The sequence below is a fragment of the Wallemia ichthyophaga genome, assembly GCF_000400465.1.
Source record: "Wallemia ichthyophaga EXF-994 unplaced genomic scaffold scaffold16, whole genome shotgun sequence".
Taxonomy (NCBI): Eukaryota; Fungi; Basidiomycota; class Wallemiomycetes; order Wallemiales; family Wallemiaceae; genus Wallemia; species Wallemia ichthyophaga.
Window position 1 is genome coordinate 171,677 of NW_008806289.1, and position 25,931 is coordinate 197,607.

The 25,931-nt window shown below is 42.0% G+C and overlaps 13 protein-coding genes across 13 annotated transcripts; 6 read left to right on the forward strand and 7 right to left on the reverse strand.

Annotated features, from left to right (window-relative positions):
- Positions 1–178: 178 nt before the first annotated feature.
- On the forward strand, positions 179–2,415 carry J056_001571 (putative Na(+)/H(+) antiporter C3A11.09; the record flags this gene model as incomplete). Its single annotated transcript, XM_009271199.1, has 4 exons — positions 179–202; positions 250–788; positions 833–1,863; positions 1,910–2,415. The coding sequence occupies 4 exons, from the start codon at positions 179–181 to the stop codon at positions 2,413–2,415; spliced, it is 2,100 nt and encodes a 699-aa protein (XP_009269474.1).
- A 344-nt stretch (positions 2,416–2,759) lies between these two features.
- On the reverse strand, positions 2,760–5,477 carry J056_001572 (Regulatory protein abaA; the record flags this gene model as incomplete). The annotated part of the gene is made up of 4 exons (XM_009271200.1): positions 2,760–3,882; positions 3,934–4,678; positions 4,728–4,904; positions 4,952–5,477. The coding sequence occupies 4 exons, from the start codon at positions 5,475–5,477 to the stop codon at positions 2,760–2,762; spliced, it is 2,571 nt and encodes an 856-aa protein (XP_009269475.1).
- A 720-nt stretch (positions 5,478–6,197) lies between these two features.
- On the reverse strand, positions 6,198–7,823 carry J056_001573 (uncharacterized protein; the record flags this gene model as incomplete). The annotated part of the gene is made up of 4 exons (XM_009271201.1): positions 6,198–6,717; positions 6,766–6,974; positions 7,022–7,573; positions 7,620–7,823. 4 exons carry the CDS (start codon positions 7,821–7,823, stop codon positions 6,198–6,200), a joined length of 1,485 nt encoding a protein of 494 aa, XP_009269476.1.
- A 47-nt stretch (positions 7,824–7,870) lies between these two features.
- J056_001574 (Transcription initiation factor TFIID subunit 7) lies at positions 7,871–9,537 on the forward strand (the record flags this gene model as incomplete). Its single annotated transcript, XM_009271202.1, has 2 exons — positions 7,871–8,551; positions 8,602–9,537. The coding sequence occupies 2 exons, from the start codon at positions 7,871–7,873 to the stop codon at positions 9,535–9,537; spliced, it is 1,617 nt and encodes a 538-aa protein (XP_009269477.1).
- A 63-nt stretch (positions 9,538–9,600) lies between these two features.
- J056_001575 (DNA-directed RNA polymerase II subunit RPB2) lies at positions 9,601–13,358 on the forward strand (the record flags this gene model as incomplete). The annotated part of the gene is made up of 4 exons (XM_009271203.1): positions 9,601–10,146; positions 10,193–12,155; positions 12,203–13,032; positions 13,080–13,358. 4 exons carry the CDS (start codon positions 9,601–9,603, stop codon positions 13,356–13,358), a joined length of 3,618 nt encoding a protein of 1,205 aa, XP_009269478.1.
- Positions 13,359–13,462: 104 nt separating this feature from the next.
- J056_001576 (uncharacterized protein) lies at positions 13,463–13,617 on the reverse strand (the record flags this gene model as incomplete). The annotated part of the gene is made up of 2 exons (XM_009271204.1): positions 13,463–13,511; positions 13,556–13,617. 2 exons carry the CDS (start codon positions 13,615–13,617, stop codon positions 13,463–13,465), a joined length of 111 nt encoding a protein of 36 aa, XP_009269479.1.
- A 112-nt stretch (positions 13,618–13,729) lies between these two features.
- On the forward strand, positions 13,730–14,429 carry J056_001577 (Protein GET1; the record flags this gene model as incomplete). The annotated part of the gene is made up of 2 exons (XM_009271205.1): positions 13,730–13,813; positions 13,863–14,429. 2 exons carry the CDS (start codon positions 13,730–13,732, stop codon positions 14,427–14,429), a joined length of 651 nt encoding a protein of 216 aa, XP_009269480.1.
- Positions 14,430–14,708: 279 nt separating this feature from the next.
- Positions 14,709–16,683, reverse strand: J056_001578 (Putative metal ion transporter C17A12.14; the record flags this gene model as incomplete). The annotated part of the gene is made up of 2 exons (XM_009271206.1): positions 14,709–15,593; positions 15,640–16,683. The coding sequence occupies 2 exons, from the start codon at positions 16,681–16,683 to the stop codon at positions 14,709–14,711; spliced, it is 1,929 nt and encodes a 642-aa protein (XP_009269481.1).
- A 1,090-nt stretch (positions 16,684–17,773) lies between these two features.
- Positions 17,774–19,316, forward strand: J056_001579 (uncharacterized protein; the record flags this gene model as incomplete). Its single annotated transcript, XM_009271207.1, has 3 exons — positions 17,774–17,873; positions 17,918–19,241; positions 19,289–19,316. 3 exons carry the CDS (start codon positions 17,774–17,776, stop codon positions 19,314–19,316), a joined length of 1,452 nt encoding a protein of 483 aa, XP_009269482.1.
- Positions 19,317–19,355: 39 nt separating this feature from the next.
- On the reverse strand, positions 19,356–20,457 carry J056_001580 (Aflatoxin B1 aldehyde reductase member 3; the record flags this gene model as incomplete). Its single annotated transcript, XM_009271208.1, has 3 exons — positions 19,356–19,635; positions 19,683–19,786; positions 19,831–20,457. 3 exons carry the CDS (start codon positions 20,455–20,457, stop codon positions 19,356–19,358), a joined length of 1,011 nt encoding a protein of 336 aa, XP_009269483.1.
- A 110-nt stretch (positions 20,458–20,567) lies between these two features.
- J056_001581 (Pre-mRNA-splicing factor RBM22) lies at positions 20,568–21,742 on the reverse strand (the record flags this gene model as incomplete). The annotated part of the gene is made up of 8 exons (XM_009271209.1): positions 20,568–20,816; positions 20,864–21,088; positions 21,133–21,240; positions 21,287–21,455; positions 21,502–21,517; positions 21,567–21,594; positions 21,640–21,669; positions 21,722–21,742. 8 exons carry the CDS (start codon positions 21,740–21,742, stop codon positions 20,568–20,570), a joined length of 846 nt encoding a protein of 281 aa, XP_009269484.1.
- Positions 21,743–22,117: 375 nt separating this feature from the next.
- Positions 22,118–23,892, forward strand: J056_001582 (Replication factor A protein 2; the record flags this gene model as incomplete). Its single annotated transcript, XM_009271210.1, has 7 exons — positions 22,118–22,124; positions 22,833–22,838; positions 22,886–22,909; positions 22,959–23,050; positions 23,098–23,205; positions 23,250–23,797; positions 23,850–23,892. The coding sequence occupies 7 exons, from the start codon at positions 22,118–22,120 to the stop codon at positions 23,890–23,892; spliced, it is 828 nt and encodes a 275-aa protein (XP_009269485.1).
- Positions 23,893–23,941: 49 nt separating this feature from the next.
- Positions 23,942–25,925, reverse strand: J056_001583 (Guanine nucleotide-binding protein-like 1; the record flags this gene model as incomplete). Its single annotated transcript, XM_009271211.1, has 2 exons — positions 23,942–25,400; positions 25,450–25,925. 2 exons carry the CDS (start codon positions 25,923–25,925, stop codon positions 23,942–23,944), a joined length of 1,935 nt encoding a protein of 644 aa, XP_009269486.1.
- Between the last annotated feature and the right edge of the window lie 6 nt (positions 25,926–25,931).

Consider the following 25,931-nt stretch of genomic DNA (forward strand, 5'->3'; position numbering starts at 1 on the left):
ATTTTGACATCTCAAAACCGCGGATTAGCGGATCCACTTGCGGAAAACGTCCAACATCGTTGAATTTAAAATAAGCCTTTGCTGGGTCAGGCTTTGTATTTTTAAAGAACTTGATTAGGATTTATTGTATTCATACGCATCAAGTAGTAATATCTAAGCAATAGCCACTCGAGAAGCAATGGGCGGTTTACACAATTTCAGCGTAAGTAGAGAGAAATTCAATGTTACATGAGCTTATACCACTTTCAGCCTTTCGAAATAAGCGCTCCTCATCTATTCTACGCAATCATGGGTGCATATGTCGGTATCTTCATGATGTTCTCCCTCTTCGTCAAGGAGAGGCTTTATATTGGTGAAGCAGTCGTCAGTACCATCTTCGGTATTATCATCGGACCTTACGCTGGAAATGGACTAAATTTCAGAACCTGGGGATCATCTGGCCCCGGCGAAGCAGACGAAGAAATCACCAACGAAATCATACTCGAACTCACCAGAGTAGTCCTTGCTTTGGGTGTATTCGCTATTGGTGTCGAACTGCCAAAGCAATACATGAAAAAACATTGGAAATCCATCTTCATGCTCCTTTGCCCGATTATGGCCTTCGGTTGGGTCATTTCAGCTGCGTTCATCTACGCACTTATACCGGATCTCTCTTACATTTCCTCACTCACCATTTCCGCAACTCTCACACCAACTGACCCTATTTTGGCCGCTGCTGTCATCGGTGGTAAATTCGCCCAAAAGCATGTTCCATCGCACACTAGACACTTGCTATTCGCAGAATCAGGGTGAGGTTTTTTTTGCAGTCTTATTGAAGCTAATAGTTCAATAGTTGCAATGATGGTGCTGCTTTCCCTTTCCTATACATTGGCATTTACCTTCTCCTATCACCATCAGACGTTCCATACGCTGTCGAAGAATGGTTCCTGGCTACCTGGTTTTATGAAGTAGCTCTTGGTATCGTTATCGGTGCCGTTATAGGTTACTGTGCGCGCAAGTTGATGAAGTTCTGTGAAGGACGCAATCTCATCGATCGTCAATCTTTCGTCGCTCAATACGTAGCTCTCACTCTATTTACTATCGGTATCTCATTGATTATAGGCTCCGACGATCTCTTATCTTCATTCGCTTGCGGTACTGCTTTCGCTTGGGACGGTTTCTTCAACAAGGCTACTGAAGAGTCTCACTTCTCTTCAATTCTGGATTTGTTGTTTAACATTGCTACCTTCATTTTTATTGGTGCTATGGCGCCATTCGATTCCTTTAATGATCCTTCATTAGGTGGTATAACCAACTGGAGATTAGTAATTATGGCACTCCTCATTTTGTTATTCCGTCGTTTACCACCTATGTTGGCATTATATAAATGGATCCCAGATGTGAAGACGTTCAGAGAAGCCTGCTTTGCTGGTTGGTTTGGTCCTATGGGTGTCGGAGGTATCTTCATCTCTACATTGGCCCTCACTGAACTGCCATATCCTCAAGGCGAACCACAGAATCAAGCAGAGCTGGTAGCTATAACTATGCATCCGATTGTTTGGTTCATGGTTCTAGTTTCTACTTTCATCCACGGTCTCTCTATACCATTCTTCTCACTTGGTAAACGTGTCAACACATTTCGACGGTCAAGCACATTCGGTAACACGTTCTCACGTGCGTCTATTACTGACGGTAATGACTGGATGCACCGTATGCAACAAATTGTGCCAGGGCAAGATATCGTTATCAACAGGGATGATGAGGCTGAGAAGGGCAGCTTAACTCAGACTTCAAGTTCTCAGCAGCGGAAGGAAAGCGAAAACCCGAAGATGGAGGAGGTGCAAAGGGCATTAGACGATCCTAACCCAGAAGTACAAGCGTGGAGTGAGTATAAAGACTACAGCAACGATTAAAACTAACACGTGTTCAGTTGAGGGTAGAAACATCGTCATAGAGAGGCCAAATGGGCCAGACGATAATGACACTAACGTGACCGTCTTCGAGAACGCTGTAACGAATGACGTGAAGCCTGAAGGGAGAAAGAGCATATTAGCATCCGTTGCATTGGAGATTGAGCAAGAGTTTAAGCATAAGTTTGTCACACCAATCACACATTTGAATAAGGGTCCTGAACACAACGGAACCGATGCTATTCGCTTTTCCGTAAACCACAACCCAGGCTCGAGGGAGTGGCTGAACTCGAAATTGTTCCCTCACCATCATGCTCATTCACATGAGCAGCCGACGAGACCACCACAGACGTATAAACCACCATCAGCTAAAGAAAGCTTCAACGAAGAAAGTATAAATAAGCAAACGGGACAAACAGATACAAACCCGGAGCACAATTCCGAAGGTGCAGGAATTAGATTTATAGATGAGGAGGACCCTCATGTACATGAACCTCACATACACCCGGCCGATAGGGAAGACTAATATTCATTTCATTTCGTTTCTTTGGGTCTCTGTAGTAAATACTAGCAAGTAAATTAGCGGAATACTTACACTCGTTTAAATCATTTGTAATATTTATTCTTCACAATTTAGATACGTTTTAATCAGAAAATGCTCATTAATTTTGCAGAAAGTAACATCCGAATGAAAAAAGCTGTAATTATGAGGAAGAATATAAAGTAAAAGAGAATGGAAACGAAAAAAGAAGGACTCTGAAGTTGGATCGCCGTGTTTGATGAAGCTAAAAAGCTTGTTGCTATATACAATTGCTACTTTGATAATTTAATAGATCGTCGATTGATGCATGCTAGATTGTGTTAACTGTTTTAATTGTTTTGATGCGCGTTTGATGTTAATTGAGGTGGTTGATTTTGGTCTTCGAATTCAATGAAGTTTGCCAAGAGGCTTGAAGGTGATGCTGCTTCATGATCTTCGAGTGATTTATGGAAGGAAGAGGAAAGCGCTGGGGCTGATTGAGGAACGACATCATTCAAGCTATTCTCTACATCATTCAATGCTTGAATAGGATCCATGTTGAACGTATTCCATTGATGATGCGACTTATCATCATGCTCTCCGCTATCATTATCGTCGAAATGCGTAAAAAACGTCTTGCTTTCATCTTCATCTTCAATCCTTTCATTGAATGGCCATCCAGATCCATCGTTCTCGCCGTTGTGTAATCCTAAAGTGTGAAAATTGGTGTGATGCGCTGGTGCAGATTGAGGAACTTGGTGGAAAGCGAACTGTGATGCATCAAACTCATTACCCGTGCTAGTTGACGGATTTCCTTGTTGCGTACTCGCGGCCGTTGATGGTGATATAGCAGATGCTGTTATCTGTGACATTTGTGGTATCCCAATTGACAACCCGTATCTGTTCTTTGCAGAGTAGCCACCGGGTGTGAGGGGCATTCCGGGAGTCGTGTTTGGTGCTGAAGAGGATGGGAACGATAATGCTGGTGTGTTGAAACTATTGCTTGCGTTAAACGTAAACTGCGATGACGGTGGGTTTTTCTTGTGAAGTTTGGATAGTTTGATTGATCCATTCGGCGAGTGATCCGGTGTAATCTCAAAGTCGTAAACAACTACAAGGACGACTTGGCCGATCTCAGCACCTCTACATGATTTCGTTGTAGGGAAAGGTGACACATCGTCGTGGTGATCGCTTGAGTTTGGTATGACGAACTCATGTACCATAGATAAAGCGTTCAATGGGCTTGCAAAGGCTTGTCTTTCTTCGTACGACTTGGTGAAAACTTTAGTTGGTCTTGCTCCACCTTTGTCAGAGACTTGACCTCCTAAAAAGCCTGAGAAGAATTCACCCCCATATGGTAGATCATAGTTGTATTCTTCTTTTTGACCAAACTTGTTGCTCATCGCTGGTTTACCCAAACCTTCGACATAGCCGAATACACGTGCGCCGAATGAGTAGAAGTTTGTGACGACTCTGTGAGCGTGTCAGTTAGTTTGATTGCTGGTTGCTATCGGCCAAACCTACTCGAGAGGAACGTCTTGGTTTGCTGTAAGGGACATATGTGTTGAAATGGTATCAAATGCTGTAGGTAAATACACTTCAGCAGCTGGTATTGCTAGTTGTATTCTAGCATGCAAGAATTGACATTGTAACTCGTCGTACATGTTTCCCAAGCCAGGATATCTCGCTTCACCTAAAGGCAGATCTTCCAAATACAGAGATTTACATGGAGAATCCAAGTAATCGTGCTTCTGTTGGACGAGATCAGCAAGTGTGTGCTGTTGTTGACTTCCAATAGCCCAAATGCCTAAATCTTTTATATCGACCTCCACTCCCGATGGCAGCTTGGACATAGGTGACATTGGCGAGTGTGCCAAAGCATTTCCAATTGCCCGTGCGTGTATGGGTGTCCGTGTGCGTCCTTCACCGGTTGCGCTCACAGGTCTTGAGGGTGTTGACAAAGGATCGGCGAACTTGTCTGACTTTGGCGTGGCTGACCTTCTACCATCAAGCGACTGTCGCTGCTGTTTTGCTGGAGGTCCTTGAGATGCTTGAGGTGCTTGAGATAATTGTGGTGCACCAACAGCTGCTGGTGATGGCATTGGCTGACCAGGTGCTACTGGATTGCAAAGGTATGGCTCTTGTGCGTTCTTAGACGTTGGCTCTAATCCATTCAATGGACCTTCGTCCATTTTTTGTTGGTAATGGAGCAGCATTGGCTGGAGAGACGCCTCTTCTTCCGCCGATGGTTCTGACACCAACCACATAACTAGATAATTGTTATCAGTATTGATCACTTAGTCAAGCCTTACACTTACACCTGGTGTCATTTCGACGAACATTTTTAAGCACCTGGATATGTGAAGATACTTGCTTGCGTGATCGCTGTGCCCCAGTGCGCATACGAATGAAATTTGCAATAAGTTCGTTCCTTCCGCATGGCTTACCGTGGACCATCACTTTACGTCTTCCTAAGCGTGGAACTGTTACGAGAGCTAGGGTGGTTGTCAGACAAGCTTGGTTTATCGTCAGAGGTGCACACCTTCATAGAAAGCTTCATCCACCTCTGGTGGCCAGACCTCGTCGTTCCTTGCTTCGGGAAGGACCATCATGCCAGATGGGGTGACACCCGAGGTTGCACCTTTGACATCAAGTCCTAGCGCAGCCAAGCCACCAGGTCCACCTGCAGGTATTTGTAGTTGATGCACATTAGGATCCGTACGTCTCCTTTTCATATCGGGTCTGGTGTTAGGTGGTGTTTGTTCGGGTTCGGGTGGAATAAATGGAGGGCCAAGATTGTTTGGTAATCCAATATTTGTTATATCGCATGACTTTGAGCTTGTGTGTCCTAGTAGATCGTGGTGTTGTTGATATGTACGCTTCTTTGTGTCGTACTCGTTCTGTTGTTGTTGGAATGAGAAATTCATGAAGGAGTTAGGTGTATCCAATGTACCGGCTGAGGGTGGAGATTGATACTTGTAGCTACTTGGTGTTGTTAATGGTGGAGTAACTAAGTCGTCAAAAGCAATTGAAGATGAACTGTTTGGTGGTGTACAGCTAAAGTTCATCAGTCTTTAGATGGCAAAATAGTTGTCTGTGTCTTGGATTGTCTTGGACTTTGTCTTTGGGTGGTGGAATTCCAGTCTGAGTTATGAAGAACAATTCTCTAGATGTTGATCGCCTAAACTAGGAAATGTAGCTTGGTACTGATTTCACTGTTTGGAATGTTTTTCTGAAGACGCGAATGTTTGAAGATAAAGCTTGTGGAGGCTAAGGAATTTAAAAGAAAAAATACGAGTTTGAGTTGTGGGAGATTGGCAAGAGAGAATTCCAAACTATGCATGCCCATACCAAGCTGTCAAAATAGCGTATGACTGACACCTGCTGATGTTGAAAAATTGACCGTGCTACATTATTATAATAAACTTCTTTAGTTTTAGATTATTCTGTTTGCTAAAAGGGCTTCAAAGTTTTACTCCAGGTGATTAAAGACTTGACATCTCCGCACGTCATAAATCTATTAAGGAACCTAGGACCGGTTATCATTCGAAAAGCTTCAATTAGTTGCTTTTGAAAATCAGCAGAAATTTATGTCCTAGAATTCTGTGACATTGTGACAATCACTATTGATCCCGCGAGTTAGTCGCGACTTTGACAGGTGCTGCATATCAAAGCAGACTTAATTGCAATGACCTCATGATCTTATATTTGAGTAGTATAAATTGATACATCCTTATATTCATCTTCTACATCTTAAGAAAAAGAAATATAGCATTTTGCATTCACAACTAATTTTTGATATCGAAGGACCCTGATTCGAGTATTCTCATGAACGGACTATTGGCAGCCTGTGTAAACTGATCACCCTCGCCCTCTAGTACACAAGGACCTCTGAAATTCAAACGTCCACTAAATTCGTCCTCATGTCCGCCATCCAGACGTACCTCGATAGCAGTCGTTGGGGGACCACAGCCGCCATTTTGAAGCGTATCATAGGGTATTCTTGCAAAAGCAAAACTGGAGCAGCGGGGATTTTTTAATGCTTTGACTACCGGTACTGACAGTGATACCCGGAGATCGGCGGCTGTTGAATCACTTAATAGGCTATCAGTGGAAACAATAAATTTGAGACCGTTGCTCAAACCGATAGCATTTCTGACACTGCTAAAAACACCCCAAGATGAAGGTGAAGGGATGACACCTGAAGCATCTGCTGCCAGGGCGTGACGTCTGCTGAATCTATACCACCACTTGTTCACCGCTATGCTAGTCAAGTCATGAGCAAGTAACATAAGATGCGTTCCCGAGCTGTCAAATAATTAGCTGGAACATGATATGTCAAGTCATCTCGCTTACACGAAAAGGTACTGAGGTACGGGTGATAATGGCAGGGCGGAGTTTTCGGGTAAGCAGAAATAAGAGCAACCTGAGTAAATTGCAGTATATAGTAAACTCCTCCCTATCGCTGAGGAGAGCGGCTCGTCAGTGACAATAGTGTCACTTTCCATTGGTTTCTTAGCAAATGGAATAATTGATAGTAAGGAGTATACACCTGCTGTCACATTCTAAAATGCTATTAGGATATTTATGGGTGATAAGTGAGTGAACTGACCTTGTTGTCCATACTATAGATCTCATCTCCACTCAAGACATAAGAGATGGTCGTAGGGGGCTCCCTATTGATCTTCTCAACAGATAAGGGAGTAACAACTTGATCTAAATCGAGTTTAATGAAATTAAGACCGAAATTTGGTGGGATTTTCTTGGTAAAAGCACAAAGAAGGCCACTGAAGTGTGCTGGAAGAGTTCCGATGTTTTCATCAGTTACAATTGCGCTTATTTCTGCACCTTTGCGTTCCAAGGCAGATAAAGCAGTATTGATGTTGTCATTCGGGCTGATGTGAATAGTCTTTAGACCGATAAGTATCGCGCCCAAGTCAAGTAAAATGGCAGTGAGAATATCTTGTGAAGCGATAAGAATTGCTGAGTTTTGTGATGAACGGAGTGTTGTGTGCTTATCTAGTATTGAAATTGAGTTTACAGACTTCCGAATCAACTCAGAAACAGTGAAAGTGATTCCTTGTACAACAATCTTAGCATTTGGGTTACCCAATTCGATTAAATCTGCAACACCGCGTGCTTTGGCTGCTGGTCTCTCGACTAACTAAGAAATCGTTAAGTATATGAACAGAGGTTTGAATTTAACTAACAGGAAGTTGGCCGATACTGGAATTACGATAAATAGCGCTCTGATTTTGATTCCTCACAGCGCTAGGCTCAGATTGGTTTGATAAGAGGATAGGATGTACGATGCTATCAGAGCGATTGAAGAGGTGAAGCAACTGTAAGCCAATCAAAGCAGCCAATAGAATCTTTGTATTATCATTAAATCCGAATTGAGTTAAATTATCCATTTTAACGCGTTGATTGTGCCTTGTAAAGGAACCACCAAGCCGTAATTATGGAAGACGGTGAAAACTCTGAGCAACAAAGCGCACAGCCTACGCGGCTACCTTCATTGAGCTTATCGCAGCCACAAATTCCAGAATCGTCGAGTGCAGCGACACAGCAGCAACAGCAGCAATCACCACAACCACCCCAACCACAGCCCTCTGGCCCAATAAAACCTTCTAAGCTAAAATTAACAATACCTGCTCATCTTAAAGAGGAAAAAGCTCAAAAGGATGCACAAGCAAAGCACTTGAGAAGAGGTGGTAGAACACGGCAATCTGCTGGATTCTCAGGTGGTTCTAAAGATGATAGTGATCGCTATAAGCCACCTAAATTTAAATCAAATTTAAAGCTTAAAGTGAAGCAACTCGGTGAAGCACCAACTGGTCCCGCTGCGTTTTTGAATAGCTATGATAGAGAATTAGACTCTGATGATGAGGATTTACACATTGAAGAGCAATTCGTACTACGTATGCCCGAAAATGACGCTGATACAGATCGATTGAGAGACATGGTACAGAAAAGGGACGTTCAAGACGACGTTTGGTTTAAATTTAAAGATAGCAGGAGAGCTCAGTTTCATATTGGCGAGAAGCTTAGATCTGCAAAGCTAGTTGACTTACCTACGATCATTGAATCACAGAAAACACTGGATAACAAGCAAATGTTTAAGATTGCTGATATTTGTCAAGTGAGTTATGCTTTATGGCTCCTTGACACAATAATTAACATTTTCTAAAGATGTTGGTTGTTGGAGATGAAATTCAGCCAGATGCACCTGAAACTAAAGCTTTTAACACCAACGAGTATGTTTATCCTCATGGTATAACACCACCTATGAAGCACGCGCGTAAGAGAAGGTTTAGAAAGCGTGTTAATCGTCAAACAATTGAAACTGTCGAAGAAGAAGTTGAAAGATTACTTACGCAAGACGCAAAGTCTGATAAGGTGGAATATGATGTTTTAGATAGAACAGCATTCGAAGCAGAGATTGCACAAGATGAATCTGAAGCTGGTACACCATATCCATACCCTGAAGAAAGCTTTAACGCAACACCACGTGCAGAGTCAGAAGTTGGCAGTTTGATGGGTGATAGAGAAGAAGAAGAAGAGGAAGAGGAAGGAGGCGATCTTGATATGGATCTTGCTGCTGAAATTGATAAAGAAATGGAGAATCAAGGTAAAGATGAGGATGATGATGATGATGATGATGAGGATGATAGTAGTAGTGAAGAAGAAATTGAAGAAGAAGAAGAAGAAGAGCAAGAAGGAAATGTAGATAATGTGACTATGGAACTCGCAAGGAGAGGAAAATTGTTAAACGAGGAGATTAGGGATGTTGAGACAGCGCTTTCAAAGAAGAGAGCGGAAACAGCAACAACAGGGAATCCAATCATCAAGAGGAGGTTTGAAGATGCTTTACGGAAATTGCAAGCAGATTTGGATGCTAAGAAGCAGCAATTGGATGACATACACGAAGAGAGGAGAAGGATAATTGAGGAGAAGAAGGCGGAAGAGGAGAGTGAAGTGATTAGGGCGAATGAAGTTGTTGAGGAATCAGAGCCACAGCCAGAGCAGACACAAGTAGCGCCACTACCAGAACCAGAGCCAGAGCCAGAGCCAGCAGGACAAGAGCAAGTAACAATGGAAGTAGATAAAGCGTTATTTGAAGTTTAAATTTTTATAATTAATTGAATTTAATGATTTATTTAGCCTGTTAATCTGTAACGCTGAGGAGATATGGATGACTACGCAGATGAATTGATAAATCAAGAGGATTGCTGGACAGTGATTTCATCCTTCTTTGATGAGAAAGGATTGGTTAGGCAGCAGATAGAATCATTTGATGAATTCGTGCAGAACACGATGCAGGAAATTGTAGATGAGAATCAAAGGCTCACGCTTGATCAGTTTAATCAGTACACTCAGCATAAGAACGATACAACTAGAAGATACGAAATTGAATTCGGTCAAATTTATTTATCCAGGCCAACTATGACTGAGGCCGATGGCAGCGTTAGCCCTATGTTCCCACATGAAGCGAGACTTAGAAATTTAACTTATTCTGCTCCACTTTATATCGATATGAAAAAGAAGGTTCTTATTCAAGTTGAGGACGACGAGACTGGCGATTTGGTTTGGGTTCCCGAGTACGACGACGAATCTGACGAGAACATCAAAGTTTGGATTGGTAAGGTTCCAATCATGCTTAAGAGTTCCTTCTGTAACTTGAGCAATGTTGATTCTTCACGATTGGCTGAGTTGAACGAATGTCCTTTCGATCAGGTTTGTCTGCTCGACACATCCGTTTCACTTCTAAACTTCCTCATAGGGTGGTTACTTCATCATCAATGGCTCTGAGAAAGTCTTGATTGCTCAAGAAAGACTGGCTGCAAACCATGTCTACATCTTCGCAAAAGCTGAACCTTCTCCCGTCTCCTACCAAGCTGAAATTAGATCTGCTATGGAGAAAGGTGGAAAGACCGTTTCCTCTATGCAAATCAAAATGTTCAGAAGACCTCAAGGTAACGCTCAGGCTGATACTATGAGAGCTACTATACCATACATCAAAAACGAAATTCCTGTCATCATTGTCTTTAGAGCTTTGGGTATCGTCCCTGATAGAGAAATCTTGGAACACATTTGCTTCGATTTCGACGATAGTCAGATGCTCGATCTCCTCAAACCCTGTATAGAAGAAGCATTTGTTGTACAAGACCAGAACGTGGCATTGGACTTTATTGGTAGGAGAGGTACTACTACTGGTCTTTCAAAGGATAAGCGTATCAGATACGCCAAGGACATACTTCAAAAAGAGATGTTGCCGCACGTTGCCACTAATGAAGGCTCTGAAACTAAGAAAGCCTACTTCTTTGGTTATATGATCCACAGACTCATGTTGGCTAGATTGGAAAGAAGAGAATTGGATGATAGAGATCATTTTGGAAAAAAGAGATTAGATTTGGGTGGTCCTTTGCTTGCTAGTTTATTCAGAATGCTTTTCAGGAAGCTCAGCAAGGACGTTTACAGGTACATGCAGAAGTGCGTTGAAACACATAAGGAATTCAATCTCAACCAAGCTGTCAAAGCCAACACAATCACAAATGGTCTCAAATATTCCCTTGCAACTGGTAATTGGGGTGATCAAAAGAAGTTTATGCAAGCAAGAGCTGGTGTCTCACAGGTTTTGAACAGATACACCTTCGCATCGACTCTCTCTCACTTGAGAAGATGTAACACACCAATTGGTAGAGACGGTAAAATTGCTAAACCACGTCAACTTCATAACACTCACTGGGGTATGGTATGTCCTGCTGAGACTCCTGAAGGTCAAGCTTGTGGTTTGGTCAAGAACCTTGCTCTTATGGCCAACGTTTCTACTGGTGAAACATCTGCACCAATCCAAGACTTCTTGCAAGAGTGGGGTATGGAAGAACTTGAAGAGTTTAACCCACGTTCAAACCAAATCAAGGTTTTTGTTAATGGTGTCTGGATTGGTGTTCACAGAGACCCAACAAACCTGGTAAAGACTCTCAAAAAGCTTCGTCGCGATAGTGACATTCCTCACGAAGTATCTATCGTTAGAGATGTTAGAGAAAAGGAGCTAAAAGTTTTCACTGATGCGGGACGTGTTTGCAGACCGATCTTCTTAGTTGACGAGGAATCTCAAAAGCTGATGATCAATAAGTCACACATTGCTAAGATTGAAGCAAACAATCTTGGCGAAGATGAGGATCCAGAACATCCATACAATTGGGCCAGATTGATGTCCGACGGTGTTATGGAATTGGTAGATGCAGAGGAGGAAGAAACGCTTATGATCTGTATGACGCCCGATGAACTTGAACACTCGAGACAGGGCTTTATTCCACAAGATGAAGAATTTGATCCTGCTGCAAGAATTAAGTCAGCATCTACATTAGACACTCACACATGGACACACTGTGAGATCCACCCAAGTATGATTCTCGGTATTTGTGCATCTATCATTCCATTCCCCGATCACAACCAGTCCCCAAGAAATACCTATCAATCAGCTATGGGTAAGCAAGCGATGGGTGTTCACTTGACCAATTTCCAGCAAAGAATGGACACACTTTCAAACATTCTTTACTATCCACAAAAGCCACTGGCAACAACAAGATCTATGGAGTATCTCAGATTCAGAGAATTACCTGCAGGTCAAAATGCTATCGTCGCCATTCTTTGTTACTCTGGTTACAATCAAGAAGATTCGGTTATTATGAATCAGTCGGCTATTGATAGAGGTTTATTCAGATCCATTTTCTATAGAAGTATGTCTTACTGCCATTACCTATTCATGTCTTACGATGTACTACAGGTTACATGGACACTGAGAAAAAAGTTGGTACTATGATGTTAGAGGAATTCGAAAAACCCACAAGAGACACTACCTTAAGAATGAAGCACGGTACATACGACAAGATAGATGATGATGGATTAATCGCTCCAGGTACTCCAGTAAACGGTGATGATATCATCATAGGCAAGACTGCTCCAATACCAGCAGACTCAGAAGAGTTAGGCCAGCGTACAAAGTTACATACGAAGCGCGACGTGTCTACCCCATTGAAGTCGACAGAGGAGGGTACAGTTGATCAAGTTCTGGTCACAACAAATGCAGATGGATTGAAGTTCTCTAAAGTTAGAATGAGATCAACCAGAATACCTCAGATCGGTGATAAATTTGCATCTAGGCACGGTCAAAAGGGTACAATCGGTATCACGTATCGTAATGAAGATATGCCATTTACGACCGATGGTATCACACCAGATTTAATTATAAACCCACACGCCATTCCTTCACGTATGACAATTGGTCACTTGGTTGAATGTCTATTATCCAAGGTATCGACTTTACAAGGCAATGAGGGTGATGCAACACCATTTACAGATGTGACTGTTGAGTCCATTTCATCTATTTTGCAAGAAAGAGGCTACCAAAAGAGAGGTTTGGAGGTTATGTACAACGGTCACACTGGTAGAAAATTACAAGCGCAGGTGTACATCGGACCAACATACTATCAGAGACTGAAGCACATGGTTGACGATAAAATTCACGCAAGAGCTCGTGGACCTGTACAAATACTTACAAGACAGCCTGTTGAAGGTAGATCTAGGGACGGTGGTCTTCGTTTCGGTGAGATGGAAGTGAGTATAGAAGTTGATTCGATAGCCACTGCTAATGAAACATAAAGCGTGATTGTATGATTGCGCACGGTGTTGCTGCCTTCCTCAAAGAGCGTCTATTCGATGCATCGGACGCTTACAGACTGCACGTCTGCGATCTTTGCGGTATGACAGCTATTGCCAACCTCAAGAAGCAAACGTTTGAATGTAGAGCATGTAGAAACAAGACGGACATATCTCAAATCCACGTGCCTTACGCAGCCAAGCTTTTATTCCAAGAGCTGCAATCTATGGGTATATCACCAAGGTTATATTCTGATGTCAGTAACTCGGGTGGTGTACGTTAAGTTAATTTAATGGCAAAATGTCATAATGTATATTACAATTTTAAGTATTTTACTTGAGTCTTGCGTGTTGAGATTATTGGATGGTGACACAGTTAAAAGTAACCCTATGTAGGACTCTTTGCATTTGGAGCTACTGTCTCTTCAGTTTTCTTTCTAAGTTTTGTGAGCAAACATAAGCAAATGAAAGCGGCGCCTACTCGTCTTTGACGTCTCTGCTGGCTTGTCGAAGGGGGACACTGAAGATATAATATCCGGACATGACACCAATTGTGCTAGCTACCAGTAGTGGTGTCACTTTTCCTCGCATTTTACGTGATGGTGGGTTGAAGTAACCTGTATCGCTGCAACGTCCAAATTCAAAAGGCAAAAGAATGCATATAGCTGTGCAATTACTGATAGCTATTATTATATCAGAATTCATCGCTGTTATTCCACAGGATGTCGTTCAATCGCTTGTACGTTGCCGTGTAATTGATTGGGATTACAGTGCTGATAACAAGATAGATCGAGAGCGTTTACAACTTTACTTTGAATAGATCGCTACTTAACAAGCAGGGTAAACTGAAGCAGGATATTATGAACACAAAGAAGCAGCTTAACAGCACTTCCTCCCAAGACGAATTCTCTAAATGGGCTAAATTGAAGCGTAATCATGATAAACTGCTCAAGCAGCACGAGGATACCAAGCAAGAAAACAGCAAAGCTCAGATGATTATAAAACCACTCGTTAAAGTCGTCATGTTCGCTTTACCTTCTGTATTACAATTTGGGGTGACTATTGCTAACGGTAAACGCTCAATCATTCACCTCCCACCACACAACTGGTTTGGCAGCGCACTCACCTTGTTATTTAGCTTGCCATTCAGCCCGAGAGGAACTATCTCTGCTAGCATATATGGTATGGTTGTGAAGAGAGTAGTGAAGCTATTTAGGCAGTTCATACAAGATCTCGGTACAATCATCTTTGGCGTGAAGAACTCTCAAGCCTCAGCTGCTAGGAGGGATGACTCTAAGCAGGATAAGCAGGAAAATAGCTCAGTGCACACAGCACAACCGGTTAAAACACAATAATCGCAGGAAGTGTATGATGTGCACATTCGATATATCTATTTGAACGACTTTTATGTGTTGATGAGGGACGCAACGTTTTGGAGTAACAATATGGCACTAGATATGTAAATTCAGGCTAATTTAATATGTTTAATTCATATAAACAAGCCTGTTTGCTATCTCAATGTGTCTTCTAATATTATGACGCGCTTTTTTTAAAAGCAAACGTGTAAATGCATCGAAAATAAAATAATTAAATATGCTAAGTGGTCTATGACACAGTAATCCATGAAGCATTAACTAATGCTTCGATTTTGGTGGTTTAAGAGCAAGCCAATATGTGAGTGTACCCACGATAATACAGACCCCCACGAGTATACCAAGAATAGCAAAGAACCAATTCAATCCATCGGCACTCTCTCCTGGCACGTGAACGTTCATTCCCCACAAACCACAAACAATGTTGATAGGCACAAGGACAGTACCCAAGGCTGTCAACTTTGACAAAACATTATTGATCTGATTGTTGGCTTCGGTCATCTCAATACTGATTTGAGCAAGGTAATTGGAGTGTGATCTACTGAGAATCTTCTCGTAGTGATTCAAATTCTGAGTCATTGTGATCAAGTGATCTTGGATATCACTCAGGTAAAGACCTATGTCGGATTTTGGAGCAACGGTCCAATTCTCGTTGCAGCGTTTAGCTAAACCTTTAACGACATCTGCTTTATTACCCATCAATCTGAGCAAACCCATGACTTTTTTACGACAAGTACCAATCCTTCTTAACATATCAGACTGTTCGTTTTCTTTAAGAATCAATACGAGTTCATCGATTGTGTCGACTTCAAATTCTATTGATTGAATCAGTGGTGCGAATGCGTCTGTAATATCATCGATGAGGGCGTACGATATCCAATCTGACGTAACGTTGATATAATCCCTAAGCTGCTTTATTCTGCGACGAACATTATGCGGATGTGGCGTTGCTCTGAAATGGAACGACAGCGTGCCTTCTCTAAATACGATGATGTACATGTTTAGTGGTTCCAGATATGTTGGACTGTGTGGATCTTGATCAAAAGATCTAAAACACACAAGGTAATAATTCCGAAAGAGTTCAATTTTTTCACGGGACTCCTCCATTTGAATATCTTCAGTGGTAAGAGGGTGGATGCCAAAGACCTACATAATATGTAAGTTGACGATTAATATAACAATACCAACCCACTTTACTTAAAGTCCTCATTTCAGAGTCTGTTGGTGATAATACGTCCAGCCACCAGGTATTGGCTTCGCTATCATCTACAGGTGTTTCATTACCATTTTCCACTCCGATATTCAGTTCAAGTGCATTTTCGTCTAGCTTATCGTTTGATGTGGTAGATTGTTTGCCTTCAAAGAGCTGCTGGAATGATTGTCCTAGAGATGGTAGTTCTCCCAGAGATCTGGCATGCACGGTGGCAGGAAGGGAATTAGAGTAAAAGCTGAATCTATAGTCTTTTTCTGCGGTTGTTGGAATGCGTGGTGGCAGGCTAGGTCTAGGTGCATTATTGTAAGGGTCATTTGAAGGTGGTGGAGGTGGAGGTGATGATCCAGACGGAAAGGTGGGGGGTGGTGCACCTGAAGAGTCAAAGATTGCGAGATGCCGCTGGTGCATTGGTTCCTTCTTTTCATCGTCTGTTTGCTTTGGAGTTGAAGGCGGAGTTAATCCGGAATGTGCCCGTTCTGAGAGCTCTAAGCCAGTTGATTCTGCAGCGACATAAGCATCCAGCAAACTAAAATCGAATTTGTTTGGCTTCAGTCTTGTGCCTGAGCCTATCGCGTCAGTCGAAGGTTGAGCCGATAGTGGTGATGGACGTGTTGGAGGCTTTTCAATCTCTACATCAGAAGATTGTGGGGTGAAACGACCACTTATATCTTGGTTGTCGAGCTCTAAACTACCACCTTGCTTTGCTAATTCAATTTGAGCTTCTTCGTCTGCGGATAAAGGGAATAAGAACTGAGGCTTTTCAGAGCTCGGAGACAAGCCGCCGTCGTCTTCGGGATTATCCGCATTGAGCAATGTCTCATTACGCGGTCGCTTGCTGTAAGAAGGAGTGTGTTGAATGAAAGAACCAGCTCTAGCTCTGGATAGTTGCATTACTGAATCAATATCCTGTTGACGCTGACGGTCTTCGTCATTTAAGCGCCTCAAAGAGGATCTTGCGCTTGAGGGACTGTGTGGAGGCGTGCCGTGTTCAGGCTGATTATCTTGCTTTGTGTTTGATGACATTCCTGCAATGATTTTAAATTCCTGTTAACATATCTTGCTTATATTCTGTGTTCAACTGTAAAAACCGCGGCTTCGACGAATTTGGAGTCCTCAATGTCAGACTTTGAAAGCTCATCTATAATAGGAAACGTACAACGTTTGGCAGAAAAATTTTTATGTTCTTTTCTGTTTCCTTATGAAAATATCACAATTCGGTATCTGGAACGCATTTCGTTCATCTTCATAACTTAAATTCTTCGCTATTATCACAAATTTGATTCAACCCACTCGTATAACTTTAATACGCGTATACTTGGGCGATGAGTAGCTAGCCAATCTGGCCTATATGCTCTCCAGTGCTTATCTTGAGGATGCACGTTGAACCTGTAACACACTACGTAATTCCCATTGATTAGCACCGGCGTCGGTATGCTGTCAATATCCTTTAATTTTATCGTAGCCCCTTGTAAGTATATTATATCCCCTTTTCTACACTTATCCTCGTTGTCCAAGCCTTCCTTGTCGAAGATGCTCATCTCGATTGGGATCCCAGCTTCGTCTGTGGCAGTGAGATTGAATTTTGCCATTTTCAACCCATTTCTCAGTGTTATAGTATTAGCCTCAACTGAAATCAAAAACACCACAACGTTTATTGGCTGATGAGATAGATGTTTCGCATTTAAGTAAATGGATTCTAACGAAATGAGGCTATTTACGGAGAAATTGTACGATGGTGGGTTTAGTAAGGATACGTCACTTCTCTGCGTTATTGTAGCTGCCGTATTTGCTATTTTAGTTGAATCGGAAGACTTGATTGATTTGTGACAAGTAAATGACGTCTGTTGAGGCTTTGCTGTGCTTGTAGATGAATCCGATACGCTGAATAGCTCCGTGGGTAGCTCTACCATTCAATTAAACACAAATTTCACGCTTCAACACCCGTTAAAGACCCACCTTGGACCTCTTTGAAGTCGTCTTCTAGCTGAATCCTGACGAATTCCGTTTCCTGATACTCATCGTACAACGGACGCTTATTGGAGAGCTGCTTCTTCGTTGGTGCGCCTGTGTAAAAATGCATACATAACTTGTTCTATCGAAAGAGCGCCTTTATATGCTACGCCGTACAAGTCTTCTAGCAAAGCATTATAGGAAATCAATTCCTGGCTACTCGACTCAATCTAGATCATTCTTTGGTATTGGAGATGTTCTGGGTGAGGCTCTCTCATTCATATCACCCAGGTCTAATCCTCAGTAGGCGCAATTGGCAATCCAAAGGAAACACTTTCTCAGATAACTGAAGCAAAGAATGAGCTTGAAAAGGTTAAGAATGAGCTTGTCGAAATGGGAGAGAAAGTTCGTTTACCCCCGGTTAGGACTTTTGTGCGACAACCAAACTATTTCTCGAGAAAGCTAGAAGAGGATAGAGTACGCGCAATGCTTGACTCTGATGCTACGTTCACTGTTTTCTTTGGTGCTGCTTCTACTGGGAAAACGTGCCTGATTCGGCATGTGTTGACTGATAACACAAAGTATATCGTTCTTCCGATTGACTTGAGAATTTCTGCATTCACGGACCCTGCCACATTTTACATGTCCCTCTCAACACACTTGGAGGCATTCTTCAACGATGTCAGCGAAAGTGTTGACGGATTCGAGGAGTTAGGACATCGTCTCGGCTTAGGATTTAAGCACGCGAGAATTGATGTCGAAAGAAGGGGCGTTCCTCCTTCGTCTACAGACATAAGCAGACTGATGGAGTTGTTCCAAAACGCTTTCCTGAACTATTGGAACTACGATCCCTCACTGACAGAAGAAGAGCGAAAGAAATTAGATAACCAATCAACACTACCTGAACCTAAACAGAGAGTAACTTGTGGTAGCCCTAACAAGTTAAACAGAAAGATACCAGTACTATACATTGACGAAGCACATCGTCTGCCTCAACTGCTCGATACAGAGCACTCCGGTACACTAAAAATTATTCTGGATGGCTTAACAGTTCTAACCAAGCAAGAGAGGTTACTGCATACCATATTTTGCACGTCTGATTCTATGTTTATGTCAACGCTTGTGGATTACAATGTTTTAACACATACACAGGTTCTACATGTCACAGATCCATCGAAGGATTCAATTAGATCCTATTTGAAAGATCATCTACTCTTACAAATTAATCAATCGCACCTCCATCCCCACATAATTGAAAATTTCGACAACATTTACTCAATCCTTGGTGGAAAGTACATTCACTGGAAGGATTACTTGCTTGGAGATTGGCTACATGATGGTTTGAGTCTAACTCAATCAAAGGTCGCTACACATGCCAAAATATCTGTCGAATCACATCTCTATCCATCATCTGGATTGAGCACTCCACCGAATACTCTTGCTTTGCTGCATGAGATTGCGAAAGCAACAGACGACAATCCACTAGATATTTTTGATGCAAGAAGGAGATTTGGTCAAGAGGTGGTGGATGCACTCTTGTGTAACAAGATTTTAGAAGTTAGATGGGGGAACGTTATAAGTCGATCAAATTTCCTTGAGAATGCGCACATGAACCCCAAACTAGATGGAAGGTCAGACATTAGTGAGAACAAACCGGCCATAAATCCACTTAAGCCAGCATCTTCTGTGATGGGATGGGCGATTAAAGAGGTATTGAAGAAGCATGAATTGCAATAGTTATACATTTAGCGATAGTAGTTATTTGCGTACGGTTTGAGTGATGACCATAATCCTGAAACAGCCTCAGACAATTCTTCGGGTAAAGGTCCTTTGTCTAGGTCATCGAGGTTCGATTTGATGTGCTTAACGGAAGATGCACCGATGATGATAGTGTCACCATGCTCTCTCTTGAGCAAACTGTGATTAGTCAACCATCTCAAAGCGATTTCGGCTTGAGTGAGGGAATACTTGGATGCTAATTCACTGAATTGGTCCAAGACCCTGAAATAACCTTCGTTAAAATATCTAAGTTGCATGTTAAAAGTAACGTCAAAAGCTTCACATTATCTTACCTGGCCCTGTACATTTTACCCTGGTGACGATTTTCATCAAAACGACTGCCTTCATCTACGGGTTGATCAGGCTTGACAGCTCCTGTGAGAAGACCACCAGCAAGCTTCATAATGTTAATGATATCAAAAGCAAGAGATGAACACGCACTGGATTATAAGCGTAAAATCCAATGCCGAATTTGCGCAAAGCAGGGAACAATTCAGGCTCAACAGCTCTATGAATAGCAGAGTAAACACCTTGATAGACAGCAGGTTTAATTAAATTGTGCACACGGGCAAGTGTCGCGATCTCAGCGACCTCCCAACTAGCGTAATTAGACAAGCCGAGTTTCTCAAACTTTCCTGCCTTGTATTGAGTATCTAATGCTTTGAGAGTGTCTAAGAAGTCTGTACTTCTGTCTGGGGCATGAAGATACCAAATTTTGAGCTTATTGACACCCAAATTCTTGAGAGATGTGTCAATCTCCTCTTCTATGTCTTGCGCTGTGTGTTTGACACTAGATTTACCACCTGAGAGAGCATTAGAGCTCTGATCGAATGGAAAAATCTTGGATGACAAATCGTACTTGTTGGAAGCTTGCAAGTGTCCGAGATACTCTTCAGAAGTACCACCGCCATACATTCTAGCAGTATCAATTTCCTTGTGTCCGTGCTGGCCAAATATATCGATAATTTCCTGGACGGTTTCGTAATCGTGAACTCTGGCCTGCTCTTTGCCTTGTTGACCAAAGGTCATTGCGCCGAGAACGACTGGTAAAGCTGACTTTTCCGACATTCAGATTCCGATTAAGCAGATGGAGATGATGATGGTAAAGATAAAGGGGTAATCACAGGTGACGCCATAACAATTTTGAGTGAATGTAATAATTTATAGTAAAAGTACAATTAAGCTGCAGGCTTCTTTTTACTCCTACCCCACTTGACGCTTACAGGTTCGTTGCTAACGGTAAGGCCATTCTTTGAAATGGTTAGGGCTGCGGCTTCTGCTGCTTGCCTCGAAGTGAAATTGACAAAGCTGACTTTAGAGGTGGGGACTACGGTTGCTGACTTTATAGAATCAGCTGAGCCTCCAAATGCAGATCTCAGTTGATTTTCTGTAGTGCCTTCGGGTAGCTGAGAGCAGTACAGTGATAGCTGTGGTTGTTAGGTGAAATCCATCATAAAAGTAGACTGTAACGCACAATTTCAGGATCATCAGGCTTTTTTAAATCCAATTTAACATTCTTAATTGGGGGTGTAACCGGTGATGTAATTTGAGATAGTGATTGATTGTGATTTGAGGTAGAATTCTGATTCTTAGTTGGCTTGTAGTATGGTTCGTTCTTTGCAAGATCTTTAAGTATTTTCTTTCCTGCGTTCTCTGCTCTCCCCAAGCCACCATCGACCATAGTAGAGTTGCCTTTGAGCTGAAAGGAGTGAGAAGGGATAGTCAAGTGGATATAAGACACACCTTATCCTCTTGATTCTGTGCAAAGTATTGTCTATTCAAATTATCAGTTGGAGCTTTTGATTGGATACCGAGTGCAGCATCACGGAGGTGAACGGGTATTTTGTAAGTCTGAAAAGAGTAAGAGTGACTTGTAGCGGTTGATAGTGTAACTCACTAAATCTAGAATACAAGTTTGACAGCAGTGCTTCATCTTTGCGCATGTGTTACAGATTTCTGTCTTCTTGTATCTAGTACCAGCACCAGGGCACCAACTGAATAAAGTGAAAGGACGAACGCAGATTTTGCATTCTTTACCGAAAGCTCTCTTTTGCATTCTAACGAAGCTAATTGAGTGGGTTAGAGGAGAGTATGTGTATGGTGAGTACTAACGGATTTGGGCCTAGACCTGAAAGGGGATTTTAAGCATAAAACAGTAAAACGATAAAGGAACTTACAATCATCGCAAAGGATTGGAAATTCTGACTAAGTGTTTCATTAGAAAGTGAGTTTAAGTTGAGAGCAGCGCACTTCTTCCCAACCAGATGCATTAACGTCTCTCTGTAGATGATAATGTTAGCATGAATAGAATATTTTTACACATGTTCCTTACTTTTGGACCATAGGAGGACATTATGAGTGTATATGATAGAGAAGTGTGTTTTATTCAAAGGGATATAAATTATTGTACATGAATATCGTTTTATTTACACTTCCTATAAGAATATCCGTTAGCAACTTCTAAACAACTTCAACCAATCGACTTTTCAGTTAATTCTCAATTTAGCCAAAGTTATCCGCATATGCTTTAGCGCTAGGCAGGGGATGAAACATATAAAATAGCTTATTTCATCCTTTAAAGTCTAAATTGGTTGTACACTCTCACTCACATTAGGTATCGTGAATACAAGGGTGAAATCCTACTCGATCTCATTTTTGAGTCCAAGAAAATTTTCATATTAAAATAAATAATAATCATCATCATATAAATTCGTTAGTTGATATTAAAATGCTTAGTGGTATAGTTATTCTTCGCGTAGACGTTTATAGTCAACGCTAAAGTTATCCAACGACGACAACTCCTTGTTTCTCTGCTTTAATTGCATGAGTCTCATCGAAGAATGTTGTCGTATGACTTGAAACATGATCTGAGCTGTTTTCTCCTATTAAAAAGACGAATGAAAGACTCACCCACTCCTGACGAAATGCCTTGCTTTATCGTAGCTATGAAATGCATACCAGCGTGCACCTGGATACTCCCTCACTTGGTAAAGTGCTTTCTCACTTTGAAATCATCTTAGTAGACTAGATATACCATTCATATCACTCACAGTCCGGGATATATTCCATTTTGCCTGCCTTTGTGAACTGCGTAGAAAACTATTTCCATGAATACTGTTTTTGTCAAGTGACAGTTGCGGTTTAACGCCGCACCGCGTTTTTATCAACAGCAGCGTCATTTATGCACAATGACTGAATGTCCCCTTTCTGATATCTTATCTTTAAGTAGATCAATGTTGATATTCTTATTATTCTTATTATTCTTATCATTATTATCAATCTTATCATTCTTATTCAACTTTCTATATGTCTTGATTTAGCTGCGAAATCAGATAAAACACAACTATACGTATACTTTTAATTACATTCTTCTAATTTTCTCATCAAATATCACCATTTAATATACATCTACACCTCCTTAACTCACAACCACGCGTGTCCAGATATGAGTTCGTTACTCTTTTTATTTGACTGATTTGGTTAATTTCATCGACAGGCTACGACGATTACGGCAATTCAAGTAGGCCTTCCTTACGCCGACTACTCTCCCTTCTAATCTTCTCCAAAAGACCCTTACTATGAAGATACCGGCGCAGGCGGCGGTGGCTTCTTATCGAATTCACAAGGCGGCGGATACAGCCAAGGAAGTCCTTCTGCCAACGTTAGTCGATTCCACTCACGTTGCTTCTTTTGACTTGAAATTCCCAGAGGAAGGACGATGATACTCTCAGACCAGTCACAATAAAACAAGTCCTCAACGCTAAGCAGCCTCATGCTGATTTCCCTTTTCAAATCGAAGGCCACGATGTTTCACACGTCAGTTGACTACTCACACTCCCCTCCCTTCTCATTCTCTACAGGTTAAACTTGTCGCTCTGGTTAGATCTATTGGCTCACAAACTACGTCAGCCGTCTACTCGTTAGAAGACGCTACTGGCACTATTGATGTCAGATACTGGAAAGATGTTGAGTCTGAATCTGAAACCCCAGGGAGCGCTCATCAAAATCAATACGTGCGGGTCGTTGGTAGCTTGAAATCTTTCGCCAATAAGCTCCAAATCACCGCTCAAGTCGTAAAACCAATCACAGACTTCCATGAAATCTTCTACCATAAAGCTGAAGCTTTGGCTGTCACTTTACAGCTCCGCAAAGGCACAAATACTCTCATGTCTGAATCAAAACCCTCAGCAACTTACGGTCAACAGAGCTCTTCCGAACCAAACTACATGAAACCATATGCTGAGTTCCCACCGCTTCACAAATCCGTCATGAAAGCTATCTATGAAGAGTCAGATAAAAGTCCACAAGGTGTACATGTCGCCCGTATCGCTCAACATTGTCCAAAAGGCGATGAAGCTTTGACCGAAGCTATTGAGTATCTTATTAGTGAGGGTCACTTATTCACTGGGTACGTTACACAAGCTCTTTGCACGCAATTTACTTTCTAACTTGCATCATAGCGAGGATGATGAGCACATATTGCCTGTAACCCATGATTCTTAGCAAATGCATTTGTAAAACATAATTTATCTAGTCAACTTGACTTGTAAACCTAATCATCTGAATTGCCTTCATCGACACCTTCGTCAACATTCAATAGTTCAAACGCTGACCTGACGTTTCTGTCAGCAGGTGCTTCTGACTCTTCTTGTGGCTCTTCAGCCGCACTTTCATCGCTTTCTACCTCGTCATCCTCTTCTTCGGATGTATCATTCTGTGTTTCCGCAACAGAGTTGTTGTCCACAATGTAAATACCATTAGAATTATCCATCAATTCAATACCATTAGGAAGATATGCCCATTTGAATTGACTGGTTGTTATTTGGCGCAATATAAAGTTGCTCGCTCGATTCACATCTGGTCGACCAGCTTTAGCGGTCATATATCCTGCTCTGATTGAGTAACGTTCTAGTATCTCAAGGGTTTTCGTATTGCTATCCTCTCGTCTTGAGGTTCTAACCATACCTTCACGCCAAGTACGTTTATCTTCCTTTTCATCCTTCTGTAACACACTTTCTGGTGCTAAAGGAAGTATATTTTCCAATGGCATGCGCTGCCCAATTTCATACACTATGCGGCTAGGTTGACGTTCTTGCGATATTGGTACCGTTGATCCCAACACCTGCGCCCAGCGCGGTGTCGTCGATGGCCAAATCAATCCGGGACAATCAGCAAGCCTGACTTTGTTGGCCAAATAGAGCGTTTGAAAGTGCTTGGTTTTACCAGGAGTAGAACTGGCTCTCACTTTTGAGCTTCCGAATAAACCGTTAATCACACTGCTTTTACCAACATTAGGCTGTCCGAGCAAACCGATGGTGAGAACGTCATCTTCTGTACGTTCATTATTGGCATTTTCATCACCGTGTTCCTGCTCCTGCTCTTCTTCTTGCTCCTCCTGATCATCTGGAGAACCAACCTCCTCAAAAGCAACGTCGAAACCCTTTCTTTTTGGACCACCTTTCTTGTTTTCGGCTTGAACTCTACCTAACTTTCTGGCTTTGCGCTTTGCAACCTTGCTTGATGAATTCAAGGTATCGCCTTGGTCAATATCAGGGTTTGTCGAGGCGTTTGGTTGGTTTGGATGCGCAGTTGTATCTATACGGTCTCTTATCTCCTTTGCTACATCCTCAAAATCAACATCCGGTACATTCTCACATGCAGACTTGAGTGAAGCGTGTGCAGTCGAGATAGCAGTGAGCAATTCTACCATGCTCTCGGGTTTGATGAATGGCTTACGCCTGCCTTTCCCTTGTTCGCCTAAGACAACCTGATATGTGCTCAGCTTGACTATCTGATCAGTAGAGCTGAGTTGAGATTTGAGCCACGCTTCCCAACAAGCGGCAGTGTCATCAGGTACCAAATCTACCTTTGTGAAGACATAGATGACTCTTTTATTTTGCTTCTCGGTAAGAAGATCTAAGTGTTTCTTTAATGAGTTTGTAAAGTGTATTGTAGGCAGACGAATGTCGATCAAAATCAACAAAACTTGAGACATTTCACATGTTCTCCAGCTTTCGTGTGTTAGCGGTTGGTATTACTTAAACTTTAAAGTATACTTACAACTGCCTCCAAACTTCTATATTGCGCTCATAGACACCAACGTCCTGCTTTTGCAGCTTATCTAAAGCCTCGTCATTGAATTTCAACCATCTCTTAAACTGAATGACTTCGTTAGTCTCTAACTCCTTTTTCGACATGTTGTAATTCCACTTTGGTCTTCTGAAGCAGCTGAGCTGCTGGTCGTCTGGATCTTGGCTCCAGATTGCGGCGTGAGTCGGTATAGGTCTGTGCCAATACCAACTATCAATCACCTCATTCTGATCGACGTATTCCTGGTTGGATGATCCCTGCCAAGTAGATTCAAGCTTCTCTGCAGCTTTCTTCTTCTTTCCTAGCTTTGGATCCAGATAAGCAGATCTCGAGAACTTTGGCAACTGTGACTTCTTGGATATTTCAACATCCTCGCCTCTGTTCTGTGCCCTTTGCAATTTAAGTTTCTCGCTTTTCGCCTTGGCAGATTGTGGTGTACGCCTCATTGTTAG